Source organism: Mus pahari, chromosome X, assembly GCF_900095145.1.
Source record: "Mus pahari chromosome X, PAHARI_EIJ_v1.1, whole genome shotgun sequence".
NCBI lineage: Eukaryota > Metazoa > Chordata > Mammalia > Rodentia > Muridae > Mus > Mus pahari.
Genome location: NC_034613.1, coordinates 87,026,683 through 87,044,385, shown reverse-complemented (window position 1 = coordinate 87,044,385; position 17,703 = coordinate 87,026,683). Strand labels below are relative to the sequence as shown.

At 35.8% G+C, this 17,703-nt stretch overlaps 1 protein-coding gene and 1 pseudogene across 2 annotated transcripts in view; both read left to right on the top strand.

Moving 5' to 3' along the window:
- The window catches only part of Tex11 (testis expressed 11), a 205,034-nt gene that overhangs the window by 59,771 nt on the left and 127,560 nt on the right, over nucleotides 1-17,703 (top strand). For both annotated transcript variants that reach the window (XM_021187817.1, XM_021187818.1), the window contains exons 10-13: nucleotides 5,871-5,925; nucleotides 10,333-10,428; nucleotides 12,481-12,562; nucleotides 15,818-15,896. In XM_021187817.1, the coding sequence (XP_021043476.1) occupies nucleotides 5,871-5,925; nucleotides 10,333-10,428; nucleotides 12,481-12,562; nucleotides 15,818-15,896 (312 nt within the window). The remainder of the gene's footprint in view (nucleotides 1-5,870; nucleotides 5,926-10,332; nucleotides 10,429-12,480; nucleotides 12,563-15,817; nucleotides 15,897-17,703) is intronic.
- LOC110313692 overlaps nucleotides 15,977-17,703 on the top strand; it is a 5,127-nt pseudogene continuing 3,400 nt past the window's right edge.

The window sequence follows — 17,703 nt, the reverse complement described above, 5'->3', positions numbered from 1 at the left end:
CACTTTGTAGACCAGGCTGGCCTTGAACTCAGAAATCTGCCTGCCTCTGCCTCCCGAGTGCTGGGATTAAAGGCGTGCGCCACCATGCCCAGTCCTTTCAGGTATTTTTGTGGCATGCACTTACTATAAAATATCTTTCCTTTGTTTCATTTTTTGAAACATGGTGCCATTTAGTATATGTGGCCATTAAATATAAATAAATAATACAATAAAACTGTATAGTGAAGGATGGCCTTGAACTCCTGATCTTTTGCCTCACTCTCCCAAGTGTTGAAATTATAGGTGTGCACCACCATGCCTGGGTCAAAAAATATTCTTATCTCAAGTGACTATTTTTTTGTTTTGAAGTCTGTCTCATATTACCACAGTCACTCAAATGTCCTTATGGTTTTTATTTGGAACATTTTGTTCTATCCATTTACTTTCAACTTCTCTGTAGCTTTGAAATTTTTGTGGATGTTACATATAACATGTAGTTCGATTTTGTTTTTTAATGTAATATGAACATTTGTGAAATCTTATTGAATTAGTTAATCAATACATATTTAACATTACTATTAGTATTGGTAGATGTTTTCTTTGTTCTTTCCTTAATGTCCTGTGATTCCTTTTCTTTCCTTTGCTCTTTTACTATCTGCTTTGTTTTTTATTTCTCACTTAAATAAGTATATAGAGTGATACATTGTATTATTCTTTTTCCTTATTCATCTCTTTTCGTACTCCCTTCCCCCATTTCTCTGTGATGGTTAGTGTTAATTTTTGACTTGATAAAATCTGTAACCTCCTAGAAGTGGGCCTCTGGGCACACCTGAACATTAATTTAGGTAGAAATACCCATCTCAGTTTTGGGTGAGACTGCTCTCTGGGCAAGGAATCCTGGTCCAATTAAACAGAGAATGTAATCTGAAGATTAATATACTTTAGTTCCTCTGTCTTTAACCTCCATTGCAGCTTTTTTTTTAAAAAAAAAAACAACAACAAATTTAAAACATTTATTCCATTGGACTAAGCATGCGGTCCCCAATGGAGAAGTTAGAGAAAGGACTGAAGGAGCTGAAGGGGTTTGTAACCCCATAAGAAGGACAACAATATCAACCAACCAGACTCCACAGAGCTCTCAGGGACCAAACCACCAAGGAAGGAGTACACACGGAGGGACCCATGGCTCCAGCCACATATGTAGCAGAGGGTGGCCTTGTCAGACATGAATGGGAGGAGAGGCCCTTGGTGCTAGGAAAGTTCGATGCCCCAGTGTAGGGGAATGCCAGGGCGGGGAGGTGGGAGTGGGTGGGGGAGCACCCTCATAGAAGCAGGAAGAGGGAGGATGGGCTAGGGGATTTCCAGAAGGGAAACAGGAAAAGGAGATAACATTTGAAATATAAATAAATAAAATGTCCAATAAAAATATTTATTTATTTATTTATTTATTTATTTATGTTTTGCTTGTCAGTGTGAGAGAGTCAAGGGTGTCAGATTAAAGACAGTTAGGGGGTTCCTTGTGGGTGCTGGGAATTGAAACTGGGTCCTCTTGAAGAGTGGTCAGTCCTTCATCTCTCCAGCCCCAGAAGCTTTTAATTTGCATGTTTTACATCTCTAAAAAAAGTCTAAGAGTTTTTCCTCATATATACACACATATATGCATATATATGCACACACATATATATATATATATATATATATATATATATATGCATATATATATATGCATACACACACACACACACAGGCTATGACATTCATATGCACAAAGGTGATGGCCTAGAATGACAGTAGAAAAAAAGCATCCCTTTGTTTCTTGATTGTGAATGCAATTTTTCCAATTGCTTCAAGTTCCTGCTGCCTTTATTTTCCCACCATGATTGACAGTACTCCTAAACAGAAAGCTGGATAAACTCTCCCTGGATAAAGTTGCTTTTGTCAGTGCTTTAATCGCAGTGACAGGAAAAGAAACTAAGATAACTCTCCTATCCCTTTCTTGCTGGCCCCTTTCCTCCCCAGAGAGTCCTCCTTGCTATCATGTTAAGGAATTACATTACCATTTCTTTTTTATTCTCCCCCTGTCCCTCTTCTCTCATGTTTCTCTTTTTATTTTCACCTACTCCCATACATGTATATATACATAAACACATATACACAAATTTAAATATAGATTTTGTGTATGACAGACAGCATGAGGTATTTGAGTATCATTTATTTAGCACAATAGTGACCTCCAGCTCCAAGCATTTTCCTACAAATACCATGGATTTATTTTTTTTCTTTTTAACTGACATTGTGTTTATGTACCATAATTTTTTTATCCATTTATCCGTTGGAGAACATTGAGATTAGTTTCTTTTCTTATTGAAATTAATGCAGTTGTAAGTATAGATGCGTATGTATCTTCACAGGAAGTTAATTTAGAATTCTTCAGGCTTATATTCCTGAGTGGTCTAGCTGAATTTTGTAGTAGTTCCAATTTTTTTTTTTTAGGAACTTTAAGACTGACTTCAAAAGTGGCTGTGTGAGCTTACATTCCCACCAATAATGTATAAAGATTCCTCTTTCCTCACATCCTTGCCAGCATTTGTTGTCTTTAAGAATTATTATTAATGTGTCTATGTATGTAAGTGTTCCGTTTGAAGATGCATATATGACACAGTTTATGTGGAGGTCAAAGGTTAACTTTGCGGAGTTTGTTTTCACTGTGCACTATGGATTTTGGGGATCAAATTCAGGTCATAAGGCTTGTAAGAAAAACATTTTACCAATTAAGCTATCTTGCCATCAGTCCTTTTGATTTAATTCGAGTTACATTATATTTTTCTTTATGATCACCAGACTGACTAGGATGTAATGAGATACGCTCTCAAACAATTTTAATTTGAATTTCTCTCATGATTAGAGATGTTAAACACCTTTTCAGGTATTTATTGGACTTTGTATTTATTTTGAGAATTCTTTTTAAAAAAACTTTGTTCAATTTTTTATTAGCACATTTGAATTAACATAGTGATAGGTTTCACAAATATATTTCCAGTCACCTATATCATATACTTTGACCATATTCACTCTCCTTAATCCTTCACTTGTTTTCTCTCCCCCCTCTTCCATTTCCATTTCTGAAATCATTCCCCTTTCATTCCCCTTTCATGTTCCACACACCTTTAGGGTCCACTGCGACATTTGTCATCTTGAGTCTGGGTTGTTTCACTTAACATGGTTACCTCCACTTCCATCTATTTTCCTGTAACTACCATTTCATTCTCCTTTATGGCTGAATAAAACTCATGTATGCTTTGTTCAATTCATTAGCCCATTTTTAAAATTTATTTTTTGATGTTTAAAATTTGCATTTATTTATACATTCTAGATGTTAACCACCTGTGTTGCATATTTGTGTGACAATAATGAAATGAGACCCATGTCCATCTTCTGGCACAAAAATTAATTTAAAGTGACTGAGCAGCTTTAACTCAGAGCCGGACACTAGCAGAGTGTAGGGAGGCTGCATCAGGATGCAAATATATGAAAGCTGTCTACAACTTAAAAATTGCTCATAGCAAAAGAAATTATCATCAGAGTGAAAATTTAGACTACAGAATAGGAAAATATCTTTGCTATTCATCTGATAAAAGATAAATATCTAGAATACACAATGAATTCAAACAATAAAAAAATGCTAACCATTAAGTTAGCCCGTGAAATTAACTGAGTTTCCAAAAGAAAAACCTACAAGTAGCCAACAAACATTTAGTGTTTAGTATTCTTATCCATCAGGGAAATGAGAATTACAAGTACTCTGAGATTCCATCTTATCCCAGTAAAAGTGGCTAACATAAAACAATCAAGCAAGTGAACAATAGGAATGGTAATAAATGTTGGCAAGAATGTAGGAAAATAACAGAATAGCTCAGAAATGTTCTTTAGCTCAGTTTTAACATTCTTTCCCTTTGAAACCTCTTCAGCTGGTTCTCCACATTCCACATTGTTGTGGGCCCTACAGTCTGGCAAGCTTTTTATTGTTGTTATTATTATTATTAGAATTGTCCATTAAGCCTTGCTTACAGTATTTTCCTAGGCCAAAGTCTCAAAATCTTTCACATTCCCCCACAAAACATCATAATCAGGCCTGTCACAGCGATAGCCCACTCCTTGGTACCAACTTCTGTCATAGTCACTTTTCTATTGCTCTGAAGAGACACTATGATCAAGGCAACTTACAGTAGATATAGTTTATAGTAGAAATCGTTTAGGTCTCTCAGTTTTCAGGGGATTCAAGTCCATGGCTGTCATGGTAAAAGGCACTGCAGCAGGCTGACAGGTGTGGTGCTGTAGTAATAACTGAGAACATCTTTATCTGCAAGTTGGGATTCAACTTGCAATGTCTTGGGCTCTTGCAACCTCTAAGCCCATCCCAGTGACACTTTTCCTCCAACAACGCCATACCTCCTAATCCTTCTGAGAAACTCCACTACCAAGGGAACACATTTTCAAACATATATGAGACTGTGGGGGAACATTCTCATTCAAGCTACCACAAGGGTGACATGTTCAATTTCTTTTTTACTGTTTGAAGTTTTCTTTTATTTTTATTAATCATTTTATTTGTTTACATTTCGAATGCTTTCCCCCTTCCTGGTTGCCCTTCCACAAAACCCCCATCCCATCCACCATCTATCTCCCCATTCCCCTTTGCCACTATGAGGGTGCTCCTCCCATATGGAATATAATTTGTTAGAAATAAAGAGAACCAAAAGTTGAATTTCTTTGTTCCCAATCACTTTATTCATTCTGAATATAAATCTAGGCTATATTAGAAGCTACTGGTTTTTTCCCCCTTTGGTTCACTCAGCTGCAAAAAGGACTGATAGAGGTTTACAGGAGTATCGTATGATGCTTAATGTATTTGTTCCTGTAAAAATACTTCTTGAATATGAATATATATGTAGATATAATTTATATTTTGCAGCCTTAAAATTTTGTTCACACTCTATCACTGAAGGAAGCCAAGGCAGGAGTTCAAGGCAGGAGCCTGGAGGCAGGAGCTGAAGCTGAAGCCATGAAGGAATGTTATTTAGTGGCTTGCTCCTCATGTCTTGTTCAGCCTCCTTTATTACATATTCCAGGACCACCTGCCTAGGGGTGACACCACTCCCAGTGCGGTGGCCCTCTTGCATAAATCATTAATCAAGAAAATGCCTCACAGTCTTGTCCATGGCCAATTTGCTGGGGGACATTTTCTTAATTGAGTTTCCCTCTTTTCAAAGGACTAACTTGTATTAAGTTGACAAGAAAACTAACTAGGACACATATTTATCTAAATAGAAGAGCATGACTATAATTAAAATGTTGATTTTTCACATAGAATTTGAGAGTACAGTAGTGTTTACCAGAGTCAGGGAAAGAGACATACAGAAGAATTGTTTAACATATACAAAAATATATTTACATAGTCCGAACAAGTTCTGGGGTTTTATAGTATATTTAGGTAACTACAGTAATAATTGGTCATATATTTCAAAACATCTAGAAAATAAGATTTTGAATTTCCTTATTAAACTGATAAGAATTTGAGGTGATCCGTGATCCATGTATTACTTACATTCATTTGGTCATTTTCGATGTGTCACTTCATCTGATAATATGTATCTTTCAAATAAAAACCTAAAAAAATGTTGATTTGTTGGTTATCTCCTGAGGAAATTGTAGTTTTCTACAGTTGGAGAGTATTGCTTTATAAAAGTGTCTTTTATGTGATAGTGAGTAATCTTTTGGCATGCAAAATAGAAAAAATAAAATAAAGCATGATTATACCATATCTTCTTAGCAATATATAATCCTTAGTGTGAATGTATATTTACACACATATTTTTCTTTTTTAATGCTAGCCAAAGCTATGAAATTGGGAAGATGGATAGGCATTCTGTTGAACCACAAATGCTGGTAAGTATCATTTAATATTAGAGAAGTAGAATAATAAAATACAGTTTATAAAGTTATGTTAGATGACCCCTTATTAGTGAATAGATTATCTATCTATTGGGCATATTATGTAATATTTTAGTGCATTAATTTCCATAAAATTTACATAGCAATATAATTTACCTCATAAGTTCATATTCTACTTGTGAATTAACACACACACAAACAGTATTTGGACAATGTTTTACTTTGTAAATCATAGCTTTTATTATTGCATAGTTTAAAGTTTAATGTTTTTTTAAAATCACCAAGATAGAAGATTTCATAGCCTTCCCACAAAGCATCAACTAGTAACCAAGTGTTCACATGTGTGAATTTACAGGGGATACTTTTTATTTTAAAATTTATTCATACAATAAAATCACAGTTCCCCTCAACTCCTCCCAGATCCCCCCTCAAACTCCATATCCTTCCCCCTCTCTTTCTCTCAAATAGGCAAACAAATGTTAAAAAACCCAATAATTTGAAAAACACATAATATATTAAAAATAACAAAGTGAAAACACAAAAAATGTTCATGTGTGCGCATGTGCGCGCACACACACACACACACACACACACACACACACACACACACACACACACAGCGTGGGCTAACAAAACCCCCAGACCCCACAAAACTGGAAACATAGTATACAAGAAAAAGGCCAGGACAACAAACAATGCCCAAAGCATTAAAAGACAAAAAGTTTACAAATGTATCGAGTTCATTTTGTGTTAACTATCTACTGCTTGTATTGCTTGTAATGGGACGATCCTGAAATTGGTTAATATCCCCAGCCAGACTACTTTGATAAAAACAGTTTTCCTTTGCAAGTGGGTGTCAGTTGCAAATAGCATCTTGGTTATGGGTGAGAGCCTGTGAACACTTCCCCATCTCAATATTGGGACTCTGTCCATCTTGAACCTGTGCAGGCCCTGTGCATACTGTCACAGTCTCTGTGAGTCAGTATATGCATCAGTCCTGTTGTATATGGAAGATACAGTTTCCCTGGAGTCATTTATCTGCTCTGGCTGTCCCTCATAGCTCCCTGAACCCTAAGAAGGGTTTTGATGAAGACATCCTTTAGAATTGAGTATTTCAAGGTCTCTCGCTCTCTTCACGTGGTCTAGTTTTGAGTCTGTGCTTTAGTTGGCATCTACTGAAAGAGGAAGCTTCTCTGAGAATGGCTGAGTGAGGCACTGATGTTACTGAGTCATTTTCAGTGCTACGTTCCTAAGCACAATAATAGTACTTTGGTTTTCCCTAATCCCCATGGCCTATTTAGTTTCAAGTTCCTGGCCACCTGAGGAGTATCAGGCCTGGGTTACATACGTCTTGTGAAGTGGGCTTTTTAAATCTGATCAGACAGTGGTTGGTTACTCCAGCAATGTTCGTGTCACTATTGCACCAGCCTATCTTGCAGGCAGGTCACCATTCATTGTAGACTGGAGAGTTTGTAGCTGGGTTGGTGTTTGCCTTTCTCCTCTGATAGCATGCAAGGTACCTTCCAGTACCATGAATAGTAGTTATTAAGGATGAAGTCTCTGGGCAGGCACCTGCTTGTCTTTTCATGTTCAGTGAGTTGTGTAGTGTCTTTAGCAATACGGCCTTGTATCATCAGTTAGTGGATAACAACCTTGACAACAAGCCTTGACAATAGTCTGGGTTGTTAGAGGGTTTCTGTGTGTTCTCTTCCGCCAAAAACTCACCTAGATATAATCTACTCCTGGCATAGGGGACGTTTTTAAGACCCTGCACTTGGCTACGGAAGTTAACTGGTTGATTTTAGTATTTAATAAAATGTGACTGTAAGTACAAGTGATAGAATTATTTTTTATTAGATATTTCTCTATTTACATTTCAAAATTTATCCCCTTTCCTCATTTCCTCACTAAAAACCCCCCTATCACTCCCCCCTCCCCCTGCTCACTAACCCACCCAAGTGGTAGAATTACTACATGAGGAATTTTAAATATTTACATCTGTTATGATACCAAATGTAGCAAGGTATCCATCAAACAATTCTCTTTTCATCTTACCTACTACAACCACTACTGTATTTTCTGTCTCCATGAGTTGAACTAGTCTAGGTAACATATGCAAGCACAACCAAATGCCATTTGTCTTTGTGAATGGCCTACATTTTAAAAAATTTATAGTTCATTCTATGTGACAGACTGTGTAAATTTTTTCTTTTTAAGAATATATTGCTCTCTTACTCTTGATTCCCACTTGCTTCTCTCTTGCCCTCTTGGGTTTTTCCCTTTTCCCTTCCCTTTCCCCATCTCTCCTCTCTCTCTCTCTCTCTCTCTCTCTCTCTCTCTCTCTCTCTCTCTCTCTCTCTCTCTCTCTCTCTGCCTCTACTACCCTCTTAACTCCTCTCCCCATGCCCTTAATAAACTCTATTCTATACTAAAAAAGGAATATATCATTTTAATCACTTTTTAAATTCTTTTTATTTATTCTTAAATCTTTTTTTTACACTCCAGATTTTATCCCCCTCCCTGTCTACCTTCTGACTGTTCCATATCCCACACCTTCTCATACCATCTCCAAAATATAATACTAGTGGCTACATTTTATGTTTTAAAAAATACTTCCACATACTGCCTTGTTAAAATTCACAGAAGCATAGTTTTGATGTTCTTGAACATTTTTGTATATATTTTATATAAAAATATATTGATTATACCTGAATTAAAATTTAAAAGATATCATTCAAAAACCAGTAGTGCCCGTGAAATAATTGGGGTAAATAGGTGATACCTTCAGTATGTAGAAAGGTTCACAGACAAGTGACAGGGTTAACTAGTGTAGTGAAAGATTTTGACAGGTGATAAGCCTCATAGATAGGATTCACAAAGTGAAGAGGATTCCGAACCAGGAATGTAGGTGAAAGGACGTCCAGTGAGGAAAGAAAGATGGAAGCTAGCACCCGTGTGATTGAAGAGGAATGTTCCTATAAAAATTTTTGGTGGGGTAGTTCTGAACTAATTTTTCATTTATCCTTGGAATACCTTCCTGATATATAATTCAATGGTAGTAAATTCCACAAGACTTAAATGCACAGTTTGATGAATGTTTTTATAGTCTTTTATAGGTCAAGATACAGAAAGTGCCCCCACTCTGAAAAGTATTTTTATCTCTGTACCAATTAATACACACTTCTCTCAAGGGGGCAAACCCCAATATTCTGACCTTTATTACAGATTATTATGGGCTATTCTTGAGTTTTGTATAAATGGAATTATCAAATATGTACTAGTTGATGTCTGGCTCATTTTTTAAAACAAATTCTGAGATTTATCTATTTTCCTGTGTTTCTGACAAGTGACTACTTTGGCTATAATGCAATAACTCCAATATTTCTTAAAGAGTTCATATTTTCTCTATAAAATTTCTCTATGGGAGCTTACAAACTCTTATAGAGTTGTTTTGCAGCAATTATGGTATTAATTTTTAAGTATCTTATTTGATTCATCTCAATGTTTAACTTATAAGCAAAGAGAAATGATAATACAGACATTATTACTCTGATCTGAAGGGGACTAATATGCTTGACATTTTAGAAAAAGTCAGTAGGGCATCTTCGCCTTATCCTTATGTCCTTATGATACTTAGAGGGAGACTCATGTACTGATATAGAACCTCTTACTTTTAACATTTGTTTCTTATTAACATTTTGGTTAATATTCACATACTAATATAATGTGTTTGGATTCAATCTGTTCCCCTCTTCCAATTCTTGCCATGAATCTGTAAACACATTCACATCGACTATATTTGCTCCCCGTGTGATTGTTGTCCTGGCTGGAGACATTGACTTACTTAAATGATAACTTCACTCATTTTAAAATGCAGTTGATTTGGATTTTAAATTGGGGATGATAAAATACTTTAATAGTAAGATGACACAAAGAAAATAAGTTTTGTTAAGCTGGGCACAGAGGCATATGCACCCAAGAAGTTCCTGGAAAGTTCTCGGCCAGCAGGAACTACAGTGTGAAACCTTGCCTCAGAAAACTTTATAAAAAACCTAAACATACAAACAATTGAACACCCCAAACAAACAAAGAAACAAACAAACGCCACCACTACCATCAAAAAACAAAACAAAAACACAAAAGAGAAGGAAAATCATTATTGTAACACAGTTATATTACATTTAAGCAAGGCACAAGCATAAACAATATTATCATTTCTTAGATAATGTTTGGTATAAACTAGCACAATGAGTCATATTTTGAGAATATGTGGTTGTATTCAGGCAGTGCTATTACAAAAAGATAACTTATGTCTGAGATGATACCATCCTTGTGCAAATGCTAGCTGTTGTGCTGTAGTTTGTTCCTTAACTAGAAGTGTTTCTGTGTTGTTTATTACAGGCTAAAGCTCTGCGGCTACTAGCCACTATTTATTTGAATTGTGATGGTGAAGCATATTGTAACAAGGCCCTCGTTGCTATACTCGTTGCAAACAAGGTATGAGAATTTTACTTTATAATATTAAGTTCAAGTTTTCACAAGTTTTTTTTTTTAAAACATTTATTTATTTATTATATGTAAGTACACTGTAGCTGTCTTCAGACACTCCAGAAGAGGGTGTCAGATTTCGTTACAGATGGTTGTGAGCCACCATGTGGTTGCTGGGATTTGAACTCAGGACCTTTGGAAGAGCAGTCGGCACTCTTAACCACTGAGCCATCTCTCCAGCCCCACAAGTTTTAATTCATAGTTTGAAATTCAGTTTAGACATTCACTTTATTATGCCTCTTTAGAAAAACATAACAGATTGTTACACTCTTTCTAGTACATAAAAGTAAAATGAAATGTTTTAAGTAAGCTGACAATTTTGTTTTGAGCTGCATTTGTCGCTGTCCTCAGCCACATGTGCGTTATCTGTAACCCATCAAGTTTAGGTTGGGCAAGCCTTCCTGAGATAATCAACTTAAGTGGAGGAAAGTTTAATGAGTTGTATCGGTGAAGTAATTTCCATCTATGGGCACTCAGCTTGTTGCTTTTAGGCATGTGACAGGGTAGTATATCAGAGTGGAAGCATGGGATCGAGGAGACCTATTCACCTAATAGCACCCGGGAAGCCAAAGAAGGGAGAAGGAGAGGAGGAATGAGGGAGAGGGTGAAGAAGAGAGACAGAGCATGCGTTAGAGGCACCAAGTCCTACTATATCCATCAGTAGTATTGCTCTCTCCCTTTACTCTTAAAGGCTCATCACCACAGGGGAAGGCCAGGGGCAAGTAGTGGGAGTGGGTGAGTAGGGGAGCAGGGGCGGGGGTGGGGTATAGGGAACTTTCCGGATAGCATTTGAAATGTAAATAAAGAAAATAATAAATAAATAAATAAATAAATAAATAAATAAAGGCTCATCACCTCCAAATAGCCCTATAGGTTGGGGAACACTCTAATACATGGGTTTTTATTTGACATTTCAGATCCAAATTATAGCACTAGAAACTATGCATAACATGCTTTATATACTTGGTTGTGGGTGTGTATATATACATGGTATATGTCACACTAGAAAAATTTTTATATTACGTTTGAAGTTGTGGGAAATCAGATAATGTGACCATATAAAGTCCCAAGTTAGACTGAGCTTCAAAGGAAGCAGAGTGGAAAGATACAGTACTAGAAATCTAAACACAGTAATAAATCAGACTTAAAGTTTACCATTTTAGATTATTCTTGTATTTGTATCATACACGCGCGCGCGCGCGCACACACACACACACACACATCGGTGTTTGCTTTCCTTAATTTTTCATTCTTAAGTTATCATATACTGACTAGCTACAGGTAGCTACAAGGTATGTAATCAGTGTTTATATAGAAGCTGACTGTCATTGCAGAGGGAAGAGTTCTGTTCTTTGCACCCAGGCGACAGTTTTTTGTTTTTTTTTGTTTTTAAATAGCTTCCACTCTTAGGGGATAGCTAACAATAACTTGGAAATATCACTTAGGTAACATTGCTATTAGTGGTAGACATAAAAGCTTTGTCCTAAGAAATGATGATGATTTTTGTGTTTTTTAACATTGTTTCAAAAGGATGCTTATTAAACATAATACAGGTATCATTATACGATTGCGTATATATTTATATAACAATTAATGAAAAAAGAAGCCATACATTTTAAAGTGTATATAAGAGGTTTTGGAAAGAAGAAAGGGAAGGGAGAAATTTTGTAGAAAATAAATCTAACTGATGTTTAAGGTTTTCCTTAGAGTATGGTGTGAGATTTGGCACTTAAATAGTTACATTGCCATTAGTTTGCCAGTACATGGAAATGTTTTGCATGTTCTTTCCTTGTATTATCTTATTGAGATTGAATAAAGTGTCAGAAAACATCCTTGGGGATAGAGCAGATATTATTATATGATTTATATGATGTTTTATAATTTCGATTTCCTTTGATTCTGAGTCATCATGCAAATGTTGAACAAAACAGGCAATTACTTGACAATTGGATTTTACATTCCAGAGTTATAATATCATTGTGATTTCTTTGTTTAAAATAGGAACATTTAGATCCAGCTGGGCTTTTCTTAAAGATGAGGATCCTCATGAAAGGCAACTCATGTAATGAAGAACTCCTTGAAGGTATAACCTCTCTGCAAAGAGCATACAATTTTGAAATGTCAGCACAAAGTAATTTTGTAATTTACTCACAATAGGTATAATTTGGTCGTGGGTGAGCAGAAAACTGATCAATAGAAAAGGAATTATCAACTAGGAAGAAAGAAAGAAGAAAGAATAGGGGTAAAATTAAAAGGTGCTTATAAAAAGAAACTGAATCAAAGCAATCAGCTTCCTTTAACTTAGCAGAGAATTACAGCTGCTCAACCTTTATGAAATGTTCTATGACCATGAACAAAGGATTCTTGTTTTGGAGGGGTAGTGAGGAAAGGATGACTAGTTTATTGAGGGACTCAGAGATGGGCATGGGGGTTGAGGAAGTACTGTGGAGAACAATTAGATCTGTGTTCTCAGCTGAGATTCTTGGCCTCCTCCACAGTGGCCGAAAGAGAAAAGCTATCCTTTGAATGAATATGATGATGCACTTTTAAATAATTACTTGTATAAACATTGTTACTTGTTTTTCAGTTATTATTAATGGTGTAGAATATACAAGGAAATCAATATACAGATATATAGCTGTGTGTCATTTGGCAAGTGCCTTAATTTTTGTGTTTCAGTTTATTTTCAGAAGCGATGCAATAATAATAATAATAATAATAATAATAATAATAATAATAATACATATCACATTGTTTGAAAATCCTATGAGAAAATGTATGTAAAGCATTTATCACATATATCCTGTATAGTTTAGACTATCCTTGAATTTAGTAAGTGACCAAAGATGGACCTGAACTCCTGATTCTCTTGCTTCCATTTCCCAAATTTTGGGGCTGTAGATCCACCATGACTGGATATTTTAGTCGTCTTTAAGAATTATTATTTCAATTTAATTTGCTTAATTATTAATTTAATTACTATTATTTTATCTTTAAGAGTTATTTTTACTATGTAAAATTATGTGTTAGTATAATTATTGGTTATATAATAAATTCTTCTTAAATAATTGGGACAGTAATCAAATTTGGAAGTAGCCCTGAGTTTTGTGCTAATTCAGTATTGTTGAATTTTTCTGTGAGCTGTAGGAATATAGTGACTCAAAGGTCTCAGAAACTGAACTATAGAGAGGATTCTATCTCACCTTCATATGCACGGGCTGAAAACTCTTTAAAATCCAGGATGGCAATCCCACTTTCCTTACATTAGAAAGCTAAGGAAGTCAATACACTTACTTGAACTAACACTATGTATAAAATTAAGATATATTCTTTTTTTGTTGTTTTGTTTTTTGAGACAGGGTTTCTCTGTATAGCTCTGGCTATCCTGGAACTCACTTTGTAGACCAGGCTGGGCTCGAACTCAGAAATCAGCCTGCCTCTGCCTCCCAAGTGCTGGGATTAAAGGCATGCGCCACCACGCCCGGCCAAGATATATTCTTGAATTACCAAATTTGAAGTTGATTAGTTTTGGATTAGATTTCCTCATCACAATGTTTATTTAAACGCATTATCAGAAGCAGAGTTTAGAGTAGTTATTTTTCTGAAATCGTTATAAATTATGAGATTTCCATAAATTTTAAGGTTTTCTGTTAAAATAATAACCATTTTATTCTATTCTGTTGAGAAAATAATTTTATAATGTATTTGATTTTGCAGTGCTGGGACTGTGCAGGCTAGGCACACGCTAGTCTACTCAGCTATGTCCCTATTGGCTGCAACCCTAGCTGTAGTCTGTTCATTTCTTTACAGAAGTCTTTTCCAGTTAGAATGATTAGCCTAATTGGAGGTATTTGACTTTCCCTGATATTTTTATAGCATAAAAGGTTCAAAAGACCTTTTTTGAGGCAAGATCTCACTTTATAGCCTTGGCTGTCTTGGAACTTGCTAGGTGAGACCAAGCTGGCTTTGAACTCCCAGAGATCTGCAAGTCTCAGCCAACTGCTGGTATTGAAGGTATGTGCTAACATGCCTGGCAAAAAATTAAAGTAGACAAAGTTTTATCAGGAAATGATATCACAAACTCATCAGAGAAAATTTTGGAAGATACTGAAGCTACCGATGGTCCTACCATCCCCTAGAGCAGTGATTTTTAACCTGTGGGTCGAACGACTCTTTCACAGGGTCACATATCAGATATTTACATTGTGATTCATAACAGCAAAATTGCAGTTATGAAATAGCAGTGAAAGTATTGGATAGGGGTCACTACAACATGAGGAACTGTATTAAAGGGTTGCAGCATTTAGGAAGGTAGAGAAAATACTGCCCTAGAATGTAATCTTGTTAGCAAGGCTTGTTGTATATTTTGTTTAGTGCTAGATTCCCCGTACAAATGTAGTGACAGATTTAGAGAATATACTCCTTAAATACTTGCTGAATTAATCATTAAATCTACACATAATATTTTTAGCACTTTGATGATGTATTGTTATTTTCTTAGTCTATTTTATGTGTTTTACAGAATTCATATTACATATAAATTTGTTTTTAAATTTTGCACTTACTAGTAGTCTTAACTATTTTTATGTTAGTGTATAGTCATTGTTCCATCTTATTTAATATTCAGCAACATTTTAAACATTTATATGATAGTTTTTGGCTACACCATAGTGGATATTTCACAATGGTTCCTTCCTATTTTATAGTATAAACTCTTTTAAATATCTTTTTTTCAGAAAAAATTTCCCATATTTTAGATGGCTTTTCATAAATATAATTTCTGAAGAAAGGGAATAACAGCAATAGGAATTGTCATATATTTAATGTTAGTAAGTGCTAGGTACATTGCTATGTAATCTACATATATTATCTCATGGAATCGTCTTGATAACATACATATATATATATATGTAATATAGTTATTACTTGACATGTGACAAACTAAGGTACAGAAAAATGAAATAACTTGCCTATGGCTATGCAGGTGGCAACTGGTATCACTTACATCTGACTTTAAATTCCAAACTCTTAATCAGGTGTTCTTAGCATAGAGTATTTCCAGGTTGATTTCAGAAAGTTTGCACTCAGTTACCTTGCAGTCCATATAAAGATGTCCTTGTCACTGCCCTTTCTAGTATTGGGTATTAATGCATTATTAAAAGGATTTTGGTGAAGTGTTAGATAACATATGATATTTAGCAAATTTTAATATGAATATTTTGAATAGAAAATTTATTGAAAATAGTTAAACTTTCTATAAAGTTTATATATTTTACTCATTTTCATTCTTTTTTCTTTGTTAGTATGATTAACTAATTAATATGTTTCTCTTTGTTAGCTGCTAAGGAAATGCTACATCTTGCTATGCCTTTGGAGTTCTGTCTGAGCATTATTCAATTCCTGATAGATAATAACAGGTATGGAAAATTGATTTTTCTTTCTATGATGAATAACTTTTTTCTATGATTTTATGAACACATTGAATCTTTATATGTTCATGTTCATTCTTACAAAACATATTATTGTACTGATCTGTATAGTACTGCTTCCAAAGTCACTTAAAAATCTTAAAATTAGTTGGAAATTAATATTAATTTTTTAAAAGGAAGGAAGAAAAACCCTTCAATGGTTTTGTAAACTAAGAATTAAGAGTTTAAGAGGCAGCTATGGAGGTAGCTCTGTAGAGCAGCAAAGTTACAATGGTCCAGTGAAGAAATCCATGCAGAAGGTGGCTGTAGAGCACAATGGTAACCTTAAAGCTGTATATTCCTGTTGATGAAGTTCCTCTCCATGACACCCGATTGGGAGGGAAAAAGAACAAGTTATCCTCCTATTTGTCTTGGTTGTCAGCAATCTACTCATAATGCTTGTCATCTGAGCTGTGATTCACATTGAGCCAAATGTCTGTTGACAGCATTGAGTTTTATGAAAGTGATCTGCTGTGATTCAAGCAAGTGTTTGACATGGGCATCATTTGTCCTTTTTTTCATTAGATATTTTCTTTATTTGCATTTCAAATGTTATCCCCTTTCCTGGTTTCCCCTCCGAAAATCCCCTATCCCCTCCCCCTCCCCCTGCCCACCAACCCACCCACTCCTGCTTCCTGGCCCTGGCATTCCCCTACGCTGGGGCATAGAGCCTTCATAGGACCAGGGGACTCTCCTCCCATTGATGACCGACTAGGCCATCCCCTGCCACATAAATAGCTAGAGTCACAAGTTCCACCATGTGTACTCTATGGTTGGTGGTTTAGTTCCTGGGAGCTCTGGGGGTACTGGTTAGTTCATATTGTTGTTCCTCCTATGGGTCTGCTAACTCCTTTAGACTTTCTCTAGCTCCTTCTTTGGGGATCCTATTCTCAGTCCAATGGATGGCTGTGAGCATCCACTTTTGTATTTGTCAGGCACTGGCAGAGCCTCTCAGGAGACAGCCATATCAGGCTCCTGTCAGCAAGCACTTATTGGCATCCACAATAGTGTCTGGGTTTGGTGATTGTATATGGGATGGATCCCCAGGTGGGGCAGTCTCTGGATGTTCATTCCCTCAGTCTCTGCTCCTCACTTTGTCTCTGTAACTCCTTCCATGGGTATTTTGTTCCCCCTTTTAAGAAGGATCGAAGTATCCACACTTTGGTCTTCCTTCTTGAGTTTCATGCGGTTTGTTAATTGTATCTTGGGTATTCTGAGCTTCTAGGCTAATATCCACTTATCAGTGAGTGCATATCATATGTGTTCTTTTGTGATTGCGTTTTGTGATTACCTCACTTAGGACGATATCCTCCAGATCCATCCATTTGCCTGTGAATTTCATGAGGTCATTGTTTTTAATAGCTGAATAGTACTCCATTGTGTAAATGTATCACATTTTCTGTATCCATTCCTCTGTTGAGGGACATCTGGGTTCTTTCTAGCTTCTGGTTATTATAAATAAGACTNCTATGAACATAGTGAAGCATGTGTCCTTACTACATGTTGGAACATCTTCTGGCTATATGCACAGGAGTTGTATTGCTGGATCTTCCGGTAGTACTATGTCCAATTTTCTGAGGAACTATCAACATGATTTCCAGAGTGGTTGTAACAGCTTGCAATCCCACCAGCAATGGAGGAGTGTTCCTCTTTCTCCAAAACCTTACCAACATCCACTGTCACCTGAGTTTTTGATCTTAACCATTCTCACTGGTGTGAGGTGGAATCTCAGGGTTGTTTTGATTTGCATTTCCCT